Source organism: Muntiacus reevesi, chromosome 20, assembly GCF_963930625.1.
Source record: "Muntiacus reevesi chromosome 20, mMunRee1.1, whole genome shotgun sequence".
Lineage (NCBI taxonomy): Eukaryota > Metazoa > Chordata > Mammalia > Artiodactyla > Cervidae > Muntiacus > Muntiacus reevesi.
The window spans coordinates 17623049-17645723 of NC_089268.1; the positions used below are offsets into that span (position 1 = coordinate 17623049).

A 22675-nucleotide genomic window follows, 5' to 3' on the forward strand; every position below is an offset into this window, starting at 1 on the left:
TTCTGCCTCCACTTAGAGGGCATCATGTCTCAGCGCACCAGGCAGGAGCCTCTTCAAGGCATCTTGACGCCTTTATAGTGAAACCCACGAGATCTGTCCCTAAAGCCATTACTTTACATCCTGCAGGAACCTCAGCATTAGATCAGGTCACAGACATCTAGAAATAAGAGGGTTGGGATTTCCCTGGTGGTCCAGCGGTTGAGAATCCACCTTGCAATGCAAGGGAGGCAGGTTCGATCACTGGTCCGGAAAGATCCCACATGTTGTGGAGCAACTAAGCCCAGGTGTCGCAACTAGAGAGTCTGTGTGCTGTAACGAAAGAGCCCCAGTGATACAACAGAGATCCTGCATGCTGCATCGAAGACCCAGTGCAGCCAAAAAAAAACCCACCAGAGGGTTGTGTGATCACGAGTCCATAGGAGACAACACCTTTGCCCCCACGGAACTTATAGTGCATGATAGCATCTGATTACATACTAACAGGTAGCCATTCAACAAATGCATATTAGTACCTGGTGCACCCAGGAGCAGCCTGAGATGCTGGGGATACTGTGATGAATAAGACAGGCATCCTTGTGGAGAAAACAGGCTGCTGGGGCGGGAGATGTATGAGGGGAACCGGGGAGCTTTAACAGGAGCTGAGGTGGCTGAGGGCGAGAGGGATGTCTGGAGGGCGTGAGGGATGTTGGGGGGCCCAAAGGATGAGCCAACCAAGGGAAGTGGGTGCCGCGGTGTGGAGGAGGGAGGGGTCTCCGAGTGGCGCGGGGCTGGCTGGGCCTTGAGCAAGTCAGTCTTGAGGAAGCCGAGGGGGCGGGTAGTGAGGCCATCGGTCTGGCTGCTCCAGCCTCACGATTGTGTGAGAAGGAAGGAAGAGGAGAGGAGAGGCCGAACTGAGTGGCCGGCAGGATCCACAGGGAAATGGCCGGGAGCAGAGTACTTTCAAGTTAGAAATGGGGACCTCGGGGGCAGGGATGCCATGAGTCTCCTGACAAGGATGCTATGGAGAAGGAAGACTGGCTGGCAGAGGAAGGAAGGAGACAGGTCTCCTGAAGGACAGGAGATCTCAGAGAACCATCTGTAGGCGTTCCGAGGGCAGTTCTCAAGGACGGAAGCGGGGAGGGGCTCCCCTGTGCCAAGTGTTGACAACGGTTCTAGAGCTCTGAGACCTGAGCTGGAGCACAGGACCGTCCAGGTAAAGAGGGTGCATCCGCAAGGCGCCGCCTGGGTTTCCGCCCCCTCCCAGAAGCGCACCTTCCTTCTCTCACCTTCTTGGCCAAAAGTGCCCCCAGAGGCCCCAGCAGCGGGTCCGCAGCGGCAGCCGGCCCTGGGCCTTCGGGAGGAGGAGGCCCAGCTCCTCTGCCTGGACTCAGGGGCCGCCCATTGCGGGCGGCTGACTGACTCACGGTGGGAAACCAGCACTGCCCTCGAGCTGCAGAGATGAAAGTGGCCACAGGCCGCAGAGGGGAGGCCGGTGGGCGGTGAGCAGGCGGGGGCAGGCCCGGCTGACGGCTGGCACGGAGGGAGCTCCTCCCTCAGTGGAAGGCACTTCTCTCTCCTGCAGCCTCCCGCAGGGGTGGGAGGAGACCTCTCTGCTTCCAGGAAACCCCACCCTGGAGAAAGCTGTGCTTTCTCCTTTGGGAGAAGAGGGCCCTTCAGACATCACTGCAGGCCCCAGGACCTGACCCGCTGCTGCTTTGGGCCAGACCTCAAAGGGAGATGGGGATGGTGGTTCTGGGTACTGGACTTGGGCCATGTCCAGGAAGCAGTGAGGAGGCTCCAGAAACCAAGGTGCAACCACCCCGATCCAGAAACACCTGTGCCACCTACACCCATTAACTTTGCCTATTAGCTTTCCCCTCCTCAGGCCCTCCCAATCCCTGCTCCGACAGGTACACAGTTTGGGGGAGGCGTGATGTGACTGGGAGAGGGATGAGACGTGGGAATGATGGGAGGCAGGCAGCGGTGAGGAGCAGAGGCTGGAGGCAGGTGGGCTATTCTGAACAATTCACTCTTCTTCTTGGAGCTCTAATTTTCTCACGGAAGCCCTAATTTCTCAACATGGAGGTAGGTGTATTACGAGGCCAGCACACCTTAGACAACTGTCAGTAGTAAACGAGCAAAAGAATGAATTTTCCAAACTGTCAAAATTAAGTACACTGTTGGTGGTTACCATGACCACGATTTCATCAGGAGTTCTCACCGTGAAGTCCATGGAGCCCAGTCTGGGGGGATCTGTGGAGTGCCTGAAATAACCTGTAAAAATGCATGTGGGGGCATCTTTCTGGGGTGAGGATGCATAGCTCTCAACAGCTATTTAAAGAAGTCTGGGACTAAGTTTAAGACCACACACAGGGTGGTCCAGCGGTTAAGACTCTGTGTTGCCAGTGCAGGGGGCACAGGTTCAATCCCTGGTTGGGGAACTAAGATCCCACATGCCATGCAGCAGGTTCAAAAGATTCCCCCCCCCACCAAAAAAAACCCCACACAGCACGCATCCATCCCGGTCACTTTCAAGATGAGTTAGAGATGACTCAAGGTGATCCCTTGATCCTCCCCTCCCGCAGAGCAGCCAGAGGCAGGGCCCCATCCTTGCTCACAGTTCAGGGTGGGGACGGTGAGAGACAAGAGAACCAGGGAGCCCCAGGATGGGAGAGGGGAGGCCCTTCCAAGTTGCCGGACACGTGAGTCACCCTCCCAGCCTCCCTTTCCCAGAACCCCCCCCCCCCCAAAAGACTCAGCCACAGCAAACACCCCAAGCACACACTCTCTCACACTGTCCTGAGATGACCTCTGGTTCTGTTTCCTCTTCTGGGAAAGTTAAAGATGCTTTATGGAAAACCATGCAGGGCCACACACAAGATGCAGTTTATTGAGCAATTACTGAGTACCAGATATATGTTGGATGCTTGACTGGGATCACATAAACGGCACCCTTTCACGAGGCCTCCCCCTGACCAGGCAGTCAAAGTCAATCCACTCCTCTCTCCCACCCTCCAGTTGTTCTCATAGTCCCTGTTTTTTCCCCTCCCTACCATTCTTTATAATAGAGGCTGTTTCTATGCATTCCTTCCATTCTCTCTCCTCCACGAGACTAGTCTTGCCATGGGTAGGAGGCGTGTCAATGTTGATGGCTGTGTATCGGTGCTAAGCACAGTGCCTACTATCTCGTGGCCACTCAGATCCCTGTTAAATGACTGTCTCTAGTCGTCACAACAGCCTCATGAGGTAGGTTATCATATCCATTGTACAGAAGAAACTGAGGTTCAGAGACTCAGAGATTTGCTTTGGGGCACAGTCTGTTATCACCAGACTTCAGCTCTACTCCCTCCCCTTGAAAGGACTTGGAGAATGAGAAAACCTAAAGGTCAGAAGAGAGAGTTAGGCCCAGCATAATGGCTCCAGTTCAGCCACCACCCTGTGCTCGGCCTTCCCCAGCTGAGTTCACTTCCCCAGCCTCTCATGACAGCCCAGTACGTCCCAGTCATCAATCCGCAGCCACAGGACTGGAGGACATCCAGACTGGCCTGTGTATTTCCAAGCCAAGAGAGAATCAGTCCTTCCCTGCCAACCCCAGAGCAAGATACAGCTAGGAGTCCACATCCCACCCCTCAAGCCTTAACACAGCAGATAAATTAGTGAAATCTTGTAAAAAACATTGTACAGGGGGAAATACATACATATATATAGAGCCAGTACTGGCACTGGGGTGCAGTTGGCTTTTTAGACACAGGTAACCAGATCCTGCCCCATCAGAGCACCTGCCCACCCCAGCACTCTTTCCCTGAAGTGGTCCTCTGCTACCCCCCACCCTGGTACTGTCAGTGGTTAGCACACATCACAGAGGCCCAACATCGTGCCCCAAAGGGAAATGCTTCCTGGGTGCCCCCACCAGCCTGCTCCTCTCAGGCGGGCACCCCCTGCCCTATTCCCTCACCCAGGTAGCCTGCCTTGGCCTGGCCCCAGGAGTTCAACCCACCAAGACCTGAAGACAAGATGGACCAAGGAATACTGTTCCCTGATATGTCTGATGACCAGACATCATCTACACCAGGACTGTTTTTTGAAAGTGGAAGGGGTTCTAATTCACTGGAAAGCAGGCCTAAACCCAGACTTCCCACCAAAGAACAAATGGTCACCTTACTGATCAGGTTTCCCTGCTCTGAACGGGCCTGGTCCTGCACTCCTGACTTTCCAAATCACGGTCCCTACTCACAGCAAACTCTTCTTAGACCTCTATTCCCATCTCTGTCGCTTTCTACTCTCCAAGGCCTTCTGGCATCTTGGTTACACATCCCAAGGCTTCGATAATATTGGGGACCTGTAGTACTGGGGTTGGGAGGGGTGGTTGGAATGATGCCCCTCCAAGTCCCATACAGGACCTGACCATCATTCAAGGCCTTTGGTGTCAAGCCCCAGGCTTTCTAGCTCCTTGGCCCCAACCCCCCAAATCATGGCTACCTGGGTCTGAGTAGTAAAGCAAGCCTCCACCCTGTGTCTTCCATCCCAAACTTGCCAAGTCTTCCCTCTCTAGGCCCTTCTGTAGCTCAAGGCCAGGGAGAAATGAACCTCCAATTCCCCCATCCCCACTCATGGTCAGTGCAAAGTACTTTGTTCTGGTACCTCCACCACTTGTGCCTGCATATTCCTGGTCCCACCTCAATGTGGCTTTCATACCAGCAACTCTAGGTATCACCTCTGATTGGCAACTGGTGGGCGGGTGGAAGCTGAGATCAATCTGTAGCACCCTGCACCCCCACCCAGACAGGGCTGGTCCCCAGCCCCTCATGAGAACCTGACCGGCAACCACAGCCATTCTGATTGGTTCCCATTGAGTTCCCATTCAGAGCCAGTGCCCCTGCCCTTGATTTTACAACCTACTCAGCAGGGCTGCTTGGAAAACTGCTTTCAGTAAGCCCTGCTAAGGCAAATAGTCCCAGACAGTGAAAACTCAGGCTCCGGGTCCTTAAAGGTTCCTTCTCTTCTCCCTCCTTCTCCCTCCCACCCTCCTCTGCAGACAGCCCACAGCCACACCAAGGCTTTGGGAAACAGAAGTCCAATCCTGATCTCCCTGGGGCCACTGCTTCACTCGTTGTCCGTCTGTCTGTCTTTGGGAAACAAAGACTCTTCTGTGTCTGAGTGAGGCTACCTAACACCAGTTGCATCCCTCCCAACCCCACCAAAACAAGCGCCCGGATCCGACCCCTTGGAGGACAGCTGAGAAAACCCTGAGCTCAGGACGGGGCCTTCCAATGGGCCCCTGAGTAGGCATAGGAGATGGGATGGCGGGTCCCAGGCCTCACAGTGAATGTGTTGATGGAGATTCCATAGTGTGTGTTGTTGTGGGGAGACCTGGTGGGGAGCAGGAGAGAGATGCGGTTAGTATCTGCAGCTGGTTAACCATCACCCCGAGAATCTCCCCAGGGCCATCAGAGGAAGGATGGAGCTGCCCCTCAAGCCCAGGGCTTATCCTCCCCAGTGGGACCCCAGTATTGACCCATCAGCCACAGGGTTCCCTCCTGTCCAGGCCCTGTTGCCAGAGTACATGCACAATACCCTCCTTCTCAGAACCCTTCCCTCCTAGCCTGGCTCTGGATGCATCTCGGTGATGGGAAATCTCAGCACTCAAGGACCACTCAGCTCTCCCCCACCCCACACGGGGACTCTAGGAAGAGAGAGACGGGAGAGAAGACAAAGGAGAGTGGGTTTAGGGAAGCGCGCCTCCTTGCCCCTTTTCTCTGCCCTGAGAGCCAGGATGGAGAAAACCAAATATCCGGGGGGATGGCTGCAGCCTGGCCAGCTCCGGGTGGTCTGGGGGCGAGCCTCTGTCTCCCCTGCCTTCCCAGCCCAGCCCCCCTCTCCCCTGCTTTCCCTGCCCAGCCCCCCTCTCCCCGGCCTTCTCTGCCCAGCACCCCCTTCCCCTGCCTTCCCATCCCAGCCCCCATCTCCCCTGCTTTCTCAGCCCACCATCACCCTGGCCACCCTGGCCCGCCGCTCACCTGCCGGTAGCGGTAGCCGGGGCGCAGCCGTAGTCGCCGCCGCCGCCGCCGCGAGCTTTGTACTTGGTCTCTCCGCGAGGGGCGCCCTCCAGGGACATCTTCCGCGAGTGCAGGCCGCCCGGGGGCCCGCGGCCCGCCGAGTTGACGCGCCGCATCTCGGGGCCGCTGGGCGCTGCAAAGGGGCCCCCGGGCTGCGGCCCGAAGCAGTTGGGGGAGCTCAGGCTGCGGCCGGTGCCGCCGCGAGGCGGCCCGGGGTTGCGGTGGGGCTCCCCGACGTAAAGGCGCTTCTTGATGAGCGAGCGACCCCCGCCCCCGCCCGAGAAGCGCTCCAGGCCCCGGGCCGGACCTGGATCGGCGGAGAAGTGAGAGAAGCTGCGAGGTGGGCCCGCGTTGGCGAGCTGCCCCAAGTCTGAGAAATTGTTCCGGGGAGGGGAACCCCGGCGCCCCAGATACTGCAAGGGGGCGGTCGGGGGCTCGGGGTCATTGCTGAATTCTGGCGGTGGCGGGATGACCTCAAAGTTGAACTCCTCCTCCTTGTCTTCCTCCGGTTTGTGGGAAGGAGAAGGAGGGGAAGAGAAAGACTTGGGCAGCAGGCGGCCCTGGAGGAGGCTGGAGGGCTCTGGTCTCTCCCAGGCCGCCGAGGCCCGGGGCTCCACCTTTGTCCAGCTGGGCCCGCGGCCCGACTCCGTGCCGTTCGGGTCCCTGCGGGGCTGGGGCTCCCACTGACGGAGTCCTTTGGGCTGTTCTGGCGAGGTTAGCTGGGGGACATTCCCAGTCTCCTTGGACACCTTGGGGACCACAGTGAAGGAGTTGGGCTGGCCCTCGTTGTACAAGATGGTATCAGAGCCTGCCTCGGGCTGGCTGGGGCCTCGGACACTCCCTGGCAGGGAGGACCGGCCCAGGGCAGTCCCCCTGGGCCTCCCCTTCTGGGCCCTCTGCTTGGCTGCAAGGAGCAGGGCCATTGGGGAGCCCCGCTCCACCACCTCCCCCGTCACCGGGTGCCTGAGGAGCTCGTCAGCAGCCTGGGGTGAGGCTGGGGACTTGGGCGGCAGCTCCTGGGGCTCCTTCCCCTCCACAGGCTTGCCTGACCCTGCAGCCTCTCCTCTGGACAGAGTGGGCGTCACCACGGCCACCTCTCTGCTGGGGCTGCTCTGGCTGCGATGGGGCTTGTAGAAACACGGCGCCTCTTCTCGCCCAGGTGATATCTTTGGGGGGAAGGCTGGAGATGAGCGGGCTCCCTGTGTAGGAGGCTTATTGGCCTCTGAGGAGTGCCCCTCTACCGCTGGCTTGGAGGGCACTGCAAGTTCTTCATGTTCTGGCTTCTCCCGCTGCCCAGCTGCGACCAAGTTCTTTTCTGCTATCAGTTGGGAAGATGTGATGGGTAGAGATGTGGCCTTGGGTGGTGTGGTTTGTCCAGGCGTGGCCTTGGGTGGTGTGGCTGGTCCGGGCGTGGCCTTGGGTGGTGTGGCCGGCCCGGGTGTGGCCTTGGGTGGTGAGGCTGGTCCGGGCATGGCCTTGGGTGGTGTGGCTGGTCCGGGCGTGGCCTTGGGTGGTGTGGCTGGCCCGGGTGTGGCCTTGGGTGGGGTGGCTGGCCCAGGTGTGGCCTTGGGTGGGGTGGCTTGTCCAGGCGTGGCCTTGGGTGGGGTGGCTGGTCCGGGTGTGACCTTGGACTGAAGTGGTGTGTTTGGCAGAGGGGTGGTGGATAGAGGTGGCAGATTCTTGGCCACAGGCTTGGAGAATTTGCCGTTATCAACTCTGTTTTCAAAGATTCTTCCCCCTTCTGGCTGAGGTTTGGGAGGCAGAGAGCCTCTGCTGGGCCTGGCCTCCTTCTCAGCTGATGAGGAAAGCTGGGCCTCCAGCTTCTTCCGAATCTCCCAGACGCTAGGAGTTGGCGCGTCTTGGGGGAGGTAATCCACAGGAGGGAGCATCAGGCTGGTGGCATCCTTCTTTGGCCGGCTGCAGGGACTCTCCTCAGGAATGCTTGAAGGGGCCTCCTTCTTCGGCAGGCTTGGGGGCGCCTCCTTCTGTAGCAGACTTGGGGGCGCCTCTTTCGCTGGCAGGCTGGGATGCTTGTGGTCCTCCCTTCCCTGAGAGGCTGCCGCTGGACCTGGTCTGTGACTGGCGAGCCGGTCCTCTCTCCTGGAGCCGCAAAGATAGGCTGACAGCTCGTCCCGCAGCTTTGCCATCTGGCTGGGATCCCGCCAGTCCATGGGCTCCGAAGAGGCTGTCTCCTCCGGGCTCGGGGGGTCAGGCTTGGGTTCGGGAGCAGGAGAGCTAGCCTTGGGCCTTTTCATAAACCCAGCAGGTGGAGGGGCTGCCTTCTCGGCAGATGGCAGAGGAGGGGCGGCTGGGGGCAGCGGGGGTGCTGGCGGAGGGAGTGGGGGTGCAGGAGGGGGCAGGGGAGGGGCTGGAGGTGGTGTCTTGGCTTGTTCACTGCTCTGGACCTGAGGCTGGCCCGGCCTCGGGCCAGCCGGTGCCACAGCGCCGGGCTCCTCGGGGTGCACTAGCTCAGAAGCCCTGTCTGGGTAGGCCTGGCACGCAGAGCGGATCTGGAAGCTGGGAGGCAGTGAGGGTCGACTGGGGCCCTTCTTGGTGGGCTCTTCGTCCTCAGGAGGAGCCCCTTGTACCTCTGGAATGGAGATGGACGAAGTCCTGACTGGGGTTGGGGGAGGCACCTTGAATGACCGGGGGAAGGTGAGGTGGGACTCCGGACCCAGGAGGCCCCCCTTGGGCTCAGCAGGGCTCCTGGGGGGGCTGCTTCTGGGGGCGTCAGGCTGCCTGCCATTCAGCACTACTTCCGATTTCCACTTGGTGACACCCCCAGCAGGGAAGAGGTGGGTCCCCACGGCATGGGGCGACCCTGGGGCTGGGGGTGTCGGGGTTGGCACGAGGGGTGGAGGTGGGGCTTGAATGGCCTGGGGTGGGGCGGGCGGAATGAAGTCTGGAGGAGTGGGTGTGGATGGGGAGGAAACGGTGGGGGCGGGGGAAAGGGCCCCCATTCCTGGGGGCAGAGCTGGGGCCGTGCTGGGTGGGGGTGGGTGCAGTGATTCCAGCAGGGGAGGAGGCGGGGGAGCTGTGGAGGGTGGAGGTGGCGGCGAGAGCTCCTCTGGAGGCTGCAGGGTGCCTAGGGGCGGCGCCGGCGCCGGGCCCGGGGGCGGTGGGGGGATGAGTAAGTCCTGGCCATACTGCCCAGGCCTTAGGTCCCCCACAGAGCTGTATAGTCGGAGGTTGCCATTGACAAGCGTGCTGGTGCCTGGAAGGAGGAAGAGGCAGAGATGTGGAGGGTGAGCAGGCAGCGCGGGCTTGCTGACCTCCTGAGAGAGCAGCTGGCTGGTTTCGCGAACACCAAGCGAGGAGCAGCCATGTCTCCAGTCTCCTGACCTCTCCTGAGAGGGACCCTCTTCTTTCCAGGGAGGGACCCCTGTGCCCCTGGCACAGCCCCTGGAGCCTGTGCTGAATTTTCTCCATTGGCTTCCGAGGCTCAGGCTCCAGGCTTCTGCCCTGCTCACAGTCCTATATATCATCCCTTTACTAAACTCGCTTTGGCCAGAAATGCCAGGGTTCAAATCCAGGCTCTTCTGCTTACTAAATGTGTGACCTTGGACAGGCTGGTTAAACTTGCTGAGCCTCAGTTTCATTATCTGTAAAATGGGAATAACGTCGGCAATTGCCTCATAAATCTGTTTGAGGATTAAGAGTAAAAGAATGGAAAGAGCTTATCAGGTGCTAGGTCCAGAGAATGGTAATCACTTTGACTACTACCGCCTGTGCTTAACTTTCCATTCTGCGTAAGACAGGGAAGCTGGGAGACAGAGGAAATCATGGATGGGGGTAGGGGCCTGGACATGTCGGTGAGGAAGTTTGGGTGAAAGTTTGGGAGGAAGAAATCTGCATGAGCAACTCCTGCTTTCTAAAGATCCTGAATCTACCAAGAATCCAGAGAACCTCGCAGAGAACTGGATCAGACTCTGGACTGCCGGATGGATGGAGTGGAAATGAATTGACTTGCATGACTCAGGCGCTAGAGATATACTGAGTCCCCCTCCCTGGCCCCAGAGGCTCAAATCCCTACCCCCTGGGCCCCAGTCCCTGCCTCCTGCAGACCACCAGGATGCCCGAGTTACTCCTCTCTGAAGGGCACATATCCTTTGCCTCCCCCAACTCTCAATTTCTGGCACAGAGTGAAACAAACCCAGGAATGTGCAGCTCTGAAGGGCTCCTCCCAGTTTCCTGACTTCAAAATAAAGACCACATCCAGTGAGCACCCAAGTGTTAGGAGCTGGGACACAGCAGTAAAAGACAAACCAAAACATAGTCAAAATACTGGCCCTCTTGCAGCTTGTGTTTTAACGGGACAATGAGATAGACAATGAACACATCAGTAAATTTCCACCACATCGAGGTGATGAGTGATATGGGGGGAAAACTCAGGAGGGGTGCTGGGGGTGCAATGTGAATAGGGAGGTCTGGGAAGACCTGGCTGAGAAGGTGACATTGGAGGAAAGACGGAATGAGAGAGGGAGAGAGAGCTGTGCACACGTGCAAGGGAAGAACAGACTGGACCGCAGGGAGTGCAAAGGCCCAGGGGTGGAAACGAGCCTGGATATTGAAGGAGCAGCAAGGAGAGTGGGATGAGACGAGAAAGCCAGCAGATTAGGCCAGGTGGGGCCGGATTCTGGCCGTCCTGGCAAGAACCCTTCTGTTAGGTGACAAGGGAAGTCACTGGCGGGTTTTGAGCAAGTGATATGACAAGAAGTGACTCTCATCCTATCCAGTACTTTGTTTGTGCCTTCAGAACTGGAATTGTCTTGCCCGGAGATACAGAGGGGCAAGGGGTTAAGTGACTTGCCCCAGGGAACAAGGCTAATATGCAGGGGAGCTGGGATTCAAGGCCAGGGCTGCCTGACTCCAGGGTTCTTTCTATCACTCACGCTGCCCTTGTTCCTGCTCTGGCCCCAGCCCTCACCATCCTTCCTCCCCTGGGCCTTAGCTCTGGCTCTCCTTATCTCCCACCCACAGCAGCTAGCAGGCAAGAGGCCTGGGGTTTATCACCAGCTTTATCACCAGCTGGGGAGGGAGGTCCAGATGCTTGGGCTTAAGGAGGTGAAAAAGAAAGGTAGACAAGCCTCAAGCCTGGGGTCCTCTTACCTGTCACTTGTTTGTCTGCAAAGTTGTCTGGCACACAGGGGGTGGGTACAGCCAGTCCATGGTTCTCCTGGGCATCCTGAAAGAGAGCAGAACCATCAGGGGACAGGGAAAGACAGTTCTTAACTTGCTGCTCCGTGAGGCCGTTATAATTGCTGGAAAATTCACAGGGATAACCAGTGAGTATACTGAAATATGGGCTTAGTTAAAAGGGTGAATTTTATGATATAGTCAAGTCTTGTTATTCGCAGTAGTTAGGGTCTGTGAAATTGCTGCAAACACTGAATTAGTAAAAACTGGATCCATGCCCTGAGGGAAATACAGGGTTCAGTTCAGTTCAGTCGCTCAGTTGTGTCCGACTCTTTGAGACCCCATGAACCACAGCACACCAGGCTTCCCTGTCCATCACCAACTCCTGGAGCTTACTCAAACTCAAGTCCATCGAGTCGGTGATGCCATCCAACCATCTCATCCTCTGTCATCCCCTCTCCTCCCGCCTTCAGTCTTTCCCAGCATCAGGGTCTTTTCCAATGAGTCAGTTCTTCGAATCAGGTGGCCAAAATATTGGAATTTCAGCTTCGGCATCAGTCCTTCCAATGAATATTCAGGACTGATTTCCTTTAGGATGGACTCGTTGAATCTCCTTGCAGTCCAAGGGACTCTCAAGAGTCTTCTCCAACACCACAGTTCAAAAGCATCAATTCTTTGGTGCTCAGCTTTCTTCACAGTCCAACTCTCGCATTCATATAGGGGGGTGTGTGTGTGTGTGTGTGTGTGTGTGTGTGTCGCTTAATCATGTCCGACTCTTTGCAACCCCATGGACTGTAGCCCCCAGGCTCCTTTGTCTGTGGGATTCTCGAGGCAAGAATACTGGAGTGGGTTGCCATTTCCTTCTCCATCCATACAGGGTTAGGATCCTGTAAATCATAGTCAAGTCACTTTCATCAGATGATCAATATACAACTTTGTCTTTATGCATGTTTCTCTTTAAAGACACCTTGTTTAATGTCTGTTGTTAACACACTAACATTGAACTCTTAGCCAGCAGCACCATAACTTGAGCCTTCGAAGCTTACCTAACACACGTATTTTCTCTATAAGGCACCTCATAGCTTCCTTGCATGTAGGGATGTTAGACAGCACATCAGACCTGTGCTTAGGGGGCATTTTATTTAATTTTTAAAATTAAAAAAAAAAGTTTTTCTAGCCATTCCATGAAACATGTGGGATCTTGGTTGCCCAACCAGGGATCAAACTCATGCCTTTCTGCACTGGAAACACAGAGTCTTAACCATTGGACTGCCAGGGAAGTCCTTGAGGGCCATTTTTAAATAGAAAAATCACCAACAAAAAGCAAAGAAACATGAAAAGCATGGCACTAAACAGAAAAGGATGCTTATTTACAGTACAAGGGCTGAAACAAGGAAGCAAAATGTCTTGTTCGGCCTCAGCTGGTTCCCCGTGCAGCAGGTGACAAACTTTTCACTGCTCCGCTCGTGCCAAAGTGTCTTGAGTAGATTTGGGGGGTTACAAATAAATTTTAGCGAGTGGGCAAATTACAGATACCGAATCTGCAAATAATGAGAATCAACTGTATATAACTTGTATCTCAATTGAAACAGATGCCCCCCCCCCCAAGAAAAAAACCTGTGCCTAACTCCCCAGGGATGTCCACAAATCAAAAGCCAACCCCCCCTTGGCCTGGCTTCCTGTTCACTCTTAGTTTTCATTAGGTAGTTACAGAAAAGTAAATAAGAAAAGAGCGGTGACCTGGAGTATTGACAGCACTGCAGATGCCTTTCTGATCTCTAGGCTTGCAGACCATAATGCGTTTACACAGCTGTTGGTCTGTACATACTATTTTGCATTCTATTTTTTTTCCCCCTCCAAACACACATTTCCATATGTCAACAACGTCCACACACCTGTCCTTTGGAGGAGCTATGGGGCGTTTTATGGTAGCTTTCAAGGTCCTCAACACCCTGGCAGTATCCTTCAGGATACTGTTTATTTCCACTCACCTGTTACAGCCAATCCGACAATCTAACTGAACCAGCTCCCTCTCTAGGATCCTTCCAACACACCCCTCTGGTTCATGTTCATCCCTGATACTGGGTGTTGGCCAGGCTGTGCCCCTCTTCCCACCCTCCACTTCTAACAGTAACACCCCTTGCTCTGTGCCCTAAATACATGCTCACCATCACACTACCCTGTGACAAAGTTGTCCCCATGAGCCAGAGAATTCGGAGGTTTAGAAGTTTGATAAGTTGTTTACAGTCTCACAACCAGTGGTGCTAAGCCCAGGTCTGTGGAGCTCCCACCCCTGAGAATTTTGCTTCACTAAAGTCCAAGTCTCTAATCCTAAAAGGATTCACAGAGCCCCTCTAGAAAGATGGTAGAGGGAATAGGAAAGTTCTGGAGCCAGACTGCTTGAATTTGAATTCTAGCTCTGACTCCTACTGGCTATATGACTCAGCCAGTGACTTAAGTTCTCTGTGCCTCAGTTTCCTTGACTATGAAACTGATTTAAAAATAGAATTTACTGGGACTTCCCTGGCAGTCCAGTGGTTAAGACTCCACACTCCCAATGGCAGCGGGCACAGGTTCGATCTCTGGTTGGGGAATTAGGTTCTCACATGCCACACAGCATGGTCACAAAAGAAAAAATAGAATGTACCTATTCTAGGGAAGTTGTGAGGATTAAGTGGTGCAATACACAAGAAGCGCTTAGCTCCCGGCATGCGGTGAAGACCCAATAAACGTTAGCTCTTATTCCTACAGAGCCATCCCTTGTCTGCACCAGGCCATACTGACTGACTAATGTTCAGAGCAACCCACAGCCAAGTCCCACAAGGGAGGACTCCTGTTCACTCTCTAGATACTCCCCTAGTTCCTCCAGTGAGATCTGGTTGCTCCTTGGAGCCCAGGAACGTGTCTTATATGAATCCCACAAACATGGACACATAGTAAGCCAAGCTGTTACTCACTGATGGGCTGATGGCGCCAACTCTCTAGACTTAATGGTTTAATATATAAGAAGGGGGATTCAAGGCAGATGTTTCATAAACATCCACAAGACCTCGGGCTACCAAGGGCAGTCTCAGAATTACTCTCTGGTTCTATGAGGGCAGCAAACAACTCATTTTGTTCTTAAAAGAAGTCTGAAGAACTGGAATGGCCTTGCCCCATCATCTACTTTTTTTCTGCCTCTGTTTGAGTCACATGGGCACATACGTGTTCTCAACATCTCTCAATCCTGCATTCTGAGATGCGGTACATACTGCAGTACACAAGACTGTCTAGTTGTTCTTCAGGCGCTAAGTCCTGTCTGATTCTTTGCGGTATACCCGTGACTGATTGTCTAATAACCCTCATGGAGTATGTATACTCTGATTTTGATGGGATGGAGGCCAGGCCTTTAAAAGCCAGGGTTGAGCTCTCATTACTCTTTTGCACATCATTGGAAAGTAGAAAGACCTAGGGACTTATTATCAAGAGTTTTCAGATTCCAGTCGTGCTCTGGATTTTGCCTGTGCATGTGTGATGTTGCCAGTGGAGTGACCTTGGATGAGCCGTAGCAGCCATGATGTTAATCTATCACTTATGTACCTACTCTGTGCCAGCATTATGTTATCTCAAATTCCTTAAGAGACAGGGTGCAAACCTAGGCCTCCCAACTTCCCTTTCCTACAAATCAGACTCATTTTCTTCTTGTATAAAATGGAGATACTTCCTGCTTTGTGGGGCCGTTATGATGACCAAACGAGATAATGCTCCTAACCCAGGAATCTGTGTTCTAAATCTTCTCCCCACAAAGGTGAAAATATTGTGAACAATCAAAGCAAGCTGCCTGGAATCCTAGAAGCACCTTCTGGATCACCCTATAATTATGTGTGAATGAGGAACACAGACGAACTTTATGGGCTGGAGGTAATACTGCCCACCCCACCTTTGATCTTAACTCTGAAGATGCATTAGACCCCAAAGACCACAGGATGGAAGTCTGTCTCCTGAGCGGCCTTGGAACGAACACACACACACACACACACACACACGAGTCCAGGACACACCTACCACATCCCCACAGTGCTTGAGGTGCTGTGGTACTCTATTACCCTTGGGGTAGGTCCCAACATCCAGCCTCATCCCTTCAGGAGCCCCCAATACTGAACTGAACACAGCCCCAAGCCCCAGCTGACCCTGCTTCTTCCCCTCCCACCTGCCTGGGCTAGCTGTCCCTTCCACTGGTGTGGATTGGGGAAGGCAAATAAAAAACTCTTTTCAATGCAAATGCTTGTAAAACAGACCTAGAAGGTCTTGTTTGAGGACCTTGTTGAGAGGTCACTCCCCTCTCAACACGGGGACCCAGGGAGCTGGCATCCAGTGCCCTGGCTTGGGTGGTGACAGAGTTCAGTGTACAAATGCACAGATGTGAACAGCATCCATCTCCACGGGGAGTGAACTTCCTCACCTGCCTCCCTTAGCCAAGACGACTGAGGTGAAGCCTCTGGAAGAGGGGCTGGAAGTAACATCTCAATGCGATGTGTGATCCTGCGACGGGGGGAAGGGTATGCTGTAAAAGGGTCTCAGTGGACAATCAGCGATGATTGAATGTAAAAGGTATATCAGAAAATGGTGTCGTATCAATATTAAATTCCTGAATTTGCTAGTTGTGCAGAGAATATCTCTGTGCTTACATAGCACACACACAGTATGTAAGATTTTTTCTTTTTATTTTGAAGAGGGGAAGGTTTTTGTTTTTTTTCTAATTGCATTATAGTTGATTTACAATGTTGTGAATAGGTAAGTATTTAGGAAAAAGGGATCCGATGTCTCAAATTACTCTTTAGAAACAAGTGTGTAAATAACAAGAGAGAGAGCAAATAAAGCAAATGGAGCACAATGCGGTGAATCTAGGTGGCGGTTCTAGGGAGTTCTTCGTACTATTCCTGCAATTGCTCTGCACATTAGGGTTGGCTAAAAAGAAAAAGTTACTTAATACCCTTAAATGGTCCACTTTAAAATGGTTAAAATGGTAATCTGTATGTTATGTATCTTACAATTTAAGAAGTGAAAACATAGCAAACAAAAGACCAAGGGCTTCCCAGGTGGCGCTAGTGGTAAAGAACCTGCCTGCCGATGCCAGAGACGTAAGACAGGAGAGCGCGATCCCTGGGGCAGGAAGATCCCCCGGAGGAGGGCTCGGCAGCCACTCCAGCATCCTCGCCTGAAGAATCTCAGGGGCAGAACCTGATGGGCTACAGTCCACAGGGTCACAAAGAGTCGGACAGGACTGAAGCGACTTGGCACACACACCCACAAACAAAAGAAGAAGACCGTCAAGAGAGAAAGTGTTGCGGGAGACTTAGAGCTTACCATCCACTGGACAGACATCAGCATCTCAGTTCTTTCTCCCATTTCTGATATTCCCGACCTTAACCCTAACCTTAACAGCTGCTGCTTAGCACTCACTCTGTACCAGGGGCTCTGTCTTCCATCTTTTAGCTCATTTACTTTTCACAACATGAGATGTGATGGGTGTTATTACTACCTCCCCTTTACAGATGAGCAAACTCGGGCAGAGAGGTTAGGCAACTTGCCTAAGAACTCACAGCTAGTTAGGTATCACTCTTTCCAGGCATCCACCCGTCACCCACACCCCCAGCTTTTCACCTGGCTCTGCCAGGCACATCCTGTGTCCCTCCCTTCCTGCTACCCCGAAAGCTCAGCCTTCCTTCAGTCCTCACTGTCTATTACCCAGGCAGACAGACAGACTACTGCCATCATCTCCCTGACTTCTGCCTCACCCCATTCTCTAAGCCTGATGCCAGGATGTTCTTTCTAAAATGCATCTCAGGGAATTCCCTGGTGGTCTGGTGGTTAAGACTCTGCCTCCCAACACAGGGGACACAGATTCAATCCCTGGCTGGGGAACTAAGATCCCACCTGATTCGCAGCAACTAAGTCCGTGGGCCACAACTGCTGAGCCCACATGTCTCAATTAGAGAAGCCCAGGCGTCATGACTAAGACCCAATGCAACCAAAAATAAATAAAATTTTTAAAATAAATAAATAAAATGCATCCCAGAGCAGGTCCCTTCCCTGTTCAGCATCCTTCCATTGGTCCAGAGGTTGACACTGAAACGCCTTCACATGGCGTTCTAGACTTTTCATAAGCTGTCCTGTCCACAGCTCCTGCTGCCTTCTCCCACCCACTCCACAAACTCTGGGCTCTGGTTAGTGGTTCTTGTGTTTTTCCACCAGTGTCCCTGGAGACCTGCCTCACTCAAGAGCAAATGGGTTCCCTGCAGCAGGGATCTTCAGTAAGGCAGAGAGACCACTCCTTGGAGGGCATATTTGGAGGTTCTGGGGGTGAATCTATAACTTGAAAAAGCCCCTAGATGATTTGGCTCTGCTCCCCTCCCCCACCATGGAGAATCACTGCAGCTGCTTGAGATTCACTCCCACATCCTCTCAGACCTCCCAAATCTTGCTTTGCTCTTTTTTTTAAATTAGAGTTTAGTAGATTTAAAATGTGTTAGTTTCTGCTGTACAATAAAATCAATCAGTTATGCATATATCTATAGCCACTCTTTTTAAAATTCTATTCCCATATGGGTCATTACAGAGTATTGAGAAGAGTTCTCTGTACTGTAAAGTAGATCCTTATTCATTATCTACTTTAACTTTGGCTCTTAGTCTCTCTTGGATGCCCTTCTTTGTCCAGCAAACTCCTACCTATCCTTTAAGCCCTAGATTAAATACCCCTCCTCCATGAAGCCCTCCTTGGCAACCTCAGCCCGAGTTCATCTCTCTTCTCAGTGTGTTCCTCACCCTGTGTGTGCGTTCTGCTAGCTGACATTTATTAGGTGCCTGCTATGTGCTAGGCACTGTTCTGAGTACTCCACACGTAGCAACCTAGTTAATCCTCGTAGTAACCCTAAGAGGTAGGTTGTTGTTTTAATTGTATAGAAGATGAAACTGAGGCACAGAGAGGCTAAGTACATCGCCCAAGGTCATACAGCTAATAAACAGCAGAGTCAAGACTGGAACTCAGAGCCTGCCCTCTTTACCACGACAGTATTCATCCTCACACTTTTCCTCCAGCATAAACGAAGCCTGTTGCAGGTGACTGTGGTCTCTGCTGGCCCAGCCCAGCCTACCTGTGGGTAGGGGGATGGCTGAGTCTTCTTGCCCCGCCTGGCACAGATGGGGCAATTCAGTGAGAGATGAGTGAAGAAACTCCTGGATGAATGAATGAGAGGTAGAAAGAACGCAGGACAGGGAGGTGTAAAGTCTGTGTTCTGGCGCCAGACCCACCACCAATATTAACTGGGAACAAAGGGCCTCCTTCCCTCCCTCTCCTGTGAACGCTCTTTAGGATCATCTCCAGCCTGGTTCTGTGAGTCCCGGCCCGTAAGGCATCCCGTCTGTGCCGTGTGGGCAGCGGCCTGAACACCGGAGGCCACCCTTCCACGACCAGGTGTTGGGACAGACCTCCACCCTCGTCTCAGGAGCGTTCTCGGGGGGAGGGGGCGGCGGAACAAGTGGGGGCAGGGGGGGAGGAGGGGGGAGGGAGGAGTTTGTGAAGCTGCTTTTCCAGGAGTCACAGGGCGAGGCCAAGCAGGCAGGACTGGGCCTGAGGTCACCGCTGGCTCAGACGCGGGCCGGTGACCGCTGCAGTCAGACGAGGGCTGCCCCACCCTCAGCACGCTTGCCCTGGGAAAATCACAGACCCCACACCCCAGGGGGCTGCCTGCAGGGGCTGGCGTGCCCCTCAAGTAGACTCAGGAGGGAGACATGTCTGGTCCTTGAAGGACCGGGGTGTGCCATCCGGTGGGCAAGGGAAATGACCAAGAACATGCAAGTGAGCATCGAGCCCCCCTGCTGGGGCAGCCCCCTGGCGCCTCCGTCCTCAGCCAAGCCACCCCCACTCCGCAACAGCAGCCCTTGCTCAACGCCTGGGGCAGAGTCCAGGTGGGGCATTCCCCGTGAAGCTGGGCCTCAGCCCTTCCCGAACCCACACCCGGACAACACCCAGAAGCTACGATCCCTGTCACCTTGCCCACTTCACAGGGGTGCAAGCTCCAGCTCCCCAGCTCAATCAAGCGGCCCCAACACAGCCTCGTATACCGAGAAGTCACCCGGCAATGATTAGCTGGCAGGGAGCCTAGGGACGGAAGCGCCATTCTGAGATTATTTATATACATTTCCTTCCTTATACTTGTCTCTATTTTCAGTTCTTAACAATGAACTTCTGTTTCCTTCACAATTAAAAAATACACACACACACACAATACATAGTTGTTTGTTTTTTTTTTAAGTTCTTGTAATCAAGAAGAGCATGGGGACTGACTTCCCTGGTGCTCCAGTGGGTCAAAATCCACCGTGCAATTCAAGGGATGTGGGCTCAAAACCTGGTCAGGGAATTAAGATCCCACAGGCTGCATAACAACTAAGCCTGCGAACCATAACTAGAGAGTCCAGGTGTTGCCACACAAGATCCTGCGTGATGCAGTGAAGATCCTGTGTGCTGCCACTAAGACCCAGGGCAGCCAAATAAATGAATACTTAAAAAAAGAAGAAAAGCATGGATTTTGTAGGCAGGCAGACCACACTGGCAATTTTAACTCCATCATCTCAAAGACAGAATCAGACACACACTCAGTGGTCGGGAAGTGAGCCCGCTTCTTGCCTTTTGAGGTTCAGTTTTCTCATCTGTAAGATGGGGTTGATCCCACCTCCATGGCTCTGCTGTGACATCAGAGGCCTCCCCACACCTAAAGCGATCCCGCAGAGAAGCATTCAAGGAGGGGGCATCTCCCCGGGCGCTCCCCCCCGTTGGGTCCTAACAAGGCTCAGTGGGCGAGCAGTGGCCCGAGTCCATGGATACTCTGCTCTGGGAAGGGCTCCTGGGATGTGTCTGTCTGGTTGGGTCTGAAGAGATAGATGGGTGCTTCCCCAGAGTCAGGGCCAGGTCACCGGGAATCCCCTACTGCCCTTTTGACCACAAATATTTCAGAGTTAAATATTTTCCTCCTTCAGAGAAGGAGGAAAGAAAGCAGAAAAGAGGAGGGGAGGAAAGCATTCACTATCTGAGGATTGAGGTTGTCTCCCCCTTAAAGTGATAGGGAGTCAGAGCCCACCACTGGCCCCCTGCTGCACCACCAAGGATCTGGGGGACAGCCTCTCCCCACCGATGGCCCCAGCCCAGTCCCCTTGGCCTCCCTGGGCCGGGACACACATCCTCATACCTGGGGTTCCTCAGAACGCAGGCAAACCCCAAGGGTGGGTCACAGGGGTTGGGCCAACGGGCTACACACAGTTGACCTTGAGCACGAGCCAGCTCAGAGCCTCAGTGATACACTGTGGAATGCAAACTTCCTCAGAGGCTCCTCCGGGAGCCTGGCTGGGGCACCTCAGGGTGGGGTGCAGCGCTCAGGGGGTGAGGGAGGTGACCCTGAGTCAGAGTCAGAGCCGGGAATGGCTGGGAACACTGCTGTAGGCTGGGGAGCAGGGGGATGGGCCCCCGGCGTGAAGGCCACAAGAAGACCCCTCCAGGCCCCCGACGTCCCCAGCTGGGTGAAGCCCGGCCAGCTGTTTCCTGGCTCTCGGGGGCGGTGTGAGGGTCGGCAGCGTGTCACCCACACAACAGCTTCTCTGGAGCTGGGAACCAGTGAGCATTTACAACCAAGAGCTCCAGGACTGTCCCGGTGGTCCAGTGGTCAAGACTCCACCTTCCGGTGCAGGGGGTGTGGGTTTGATCCCTGGTTGGGGAGCTAAGACCCCATGTGCCGTGTCAAAACCCCAAAACACAGAACAGAAGCAATACTGTAACAAATTCAATACAGACTTTTAAAAAAATGGTTCATGTTAAAAAAAAAAATAACCTTAGGAAAAAAAATTTCTTTTTTAATATAAAAAGAGCTCCAGGACTTCCTTGCCCCAGCCTCTGCCCTCTGCCAAGGCTCATGCCCCCTTCCTGGGGGATGGAGAATTCCACCAACGATGCAGTCTTACTCTGGACCGACCTGACACTCCAGGATCTCTCAGACGGGCTACAGGGCCTGACCCTGGCCCCTCATCTATAGACGGCTGTACTCTTGTCTCCCTGCAGGGCAAGGAGTCCACGGGCTCAAGGAGACAAGCCCTGAGAGCCCACCGCCCCCTTCCTGCCCTTGCTCCAGACACCAAGGTCCCTAGAATCCTCCATTTAAATAGGCCCTTAGGCCTCTTCTGGTGCCTCAGTGGTAAAGAACTGCAATGCAGGAGATCCAGTTTCAATTCCTGGGTTGGGAAAATCCCCTGCAGAAGATAATGGCAAGCCACTGCAGTATTCTTGCCTAGAGAATCCCCACGGACAGAGGAGCCTGGCAGGCTGCAGTCAACGGGGTCGGAAAGAGCTGGACACAACTGAGCGACTAACACTTTCACACTTTAGGTCACTTCCAGAGCTTCTCCCCCAACCAGTCCTTCCGACGGCAGCTTGAGCGGGGGGCACACATCCCTGAACCCACAGGGTGGCCACGTGTGTGCTAAGTCACTTCAGTCGTGTCCGACTCTACAACCCTATGGACTGTAGCCTGCCAGGCTCTTTAGTCCATAGGATTTTCCAGGAGAGAATACTGGAGTGGGTTGCTATTTCTTCCTGCAGGGGATCTTCCCAACACAGGAATATAGAACCCGCATCTCTTACATCTCCTGCGTTGGCAGGTGAGTTCTTTACCACTAGCACCACCTGGGAAGCCCCACAGGGTGGCCAAGGGGCGGTCATATGTGGTTAGGATGAGGGTGTGTGTTGGGCTTTGGGGGTTCAGGCTGAGGCCCTCCCTGTGGAAGGTGGCCAGAGGCAGGGTGGCTTCGGCGGGGAAGGGGTGCTCCATCTGCGCACTGGCTGCAGGCTTCTGACACCCACTCCCACAGGAACACACAAAGCTCCCCTACCCCAGAGCCCTGACAGCTAACTTCAGCCAGGGGAATCACTCAAAAGCCAATCATGACCGACCGCCCTTCCCAGTTCACCCAAGGAGCGCCAGCCCCAAAGGGAGCCTGGGCCTTGGCTTCCGAGACAGCTCCTGGGGCTGGGGGATGGAGAGGAAGAGTAGAAAGGAGAAATCCAGCTGACTAGGGCTGCATCTCTGCTGAGTAGAGGGTGGGGCCCAAAACAGTCAGGCTTCCTGCCCAGAGCCCAGCTTGACATCTCCCCAGGCCCTGCCAGCCCTGCCTGACTCAGAGGGTGGGGTGACCCAGGGAGCTCTCACCACCGGAGGCACCCAGGGAGACCTGTCTGGCCAGTTTCCCCATATTTGCCTCATTGGCATTTCTTTGTTAATTCCTCATATGCATTGCCCTGGAGATGGTCGGGTTCAGACTGGGGTAGGGCCACAGGCAGCCCCAGAGACAAGTTTGCCCTTCCCACCACCAGCCGTCCTACCATCCTACCGTCTCAGCTCTCAGAAGCTAGGGACAGGCTCTGGCTTGAGTTCTGGGCTGAGCTTCCCCTTGGAGGGAGAAGGAAGTGGGGAGAAAGGACA

The 22675-nt window shown here is 54.2% G+C and overlaps 1 protein-coding gene across 1 annotated transcript; it reads right to left on the minus strand.

The window, feature by feature from the left end:
* Positions 1-2863: 2863 nt before the first annotated feature.
* C20H6orf132 (chromosome 20 C6orf132 homolog) lies at positions 2864-9010 on the minus strand. Its single transcript, XM_065912948.1, has 2 exons — positions 5997-9010; positions 2864-5349 (listed from the first exon to the last, which is right to left on the minus strand). Exons 1-2 carry the CDS (start codon positions 8993-8995, stop codon positions 5232-5234), a joined length of 3117 nt encoding a protein of 1038 aa, XP_065769020.1. The 5' UTR covers positions 8996-9010; the 3' UTR covers positions 2864-5231.
* Between the last annotated feature and the right edge of the window lie 13665 nt (positions 9011-22675).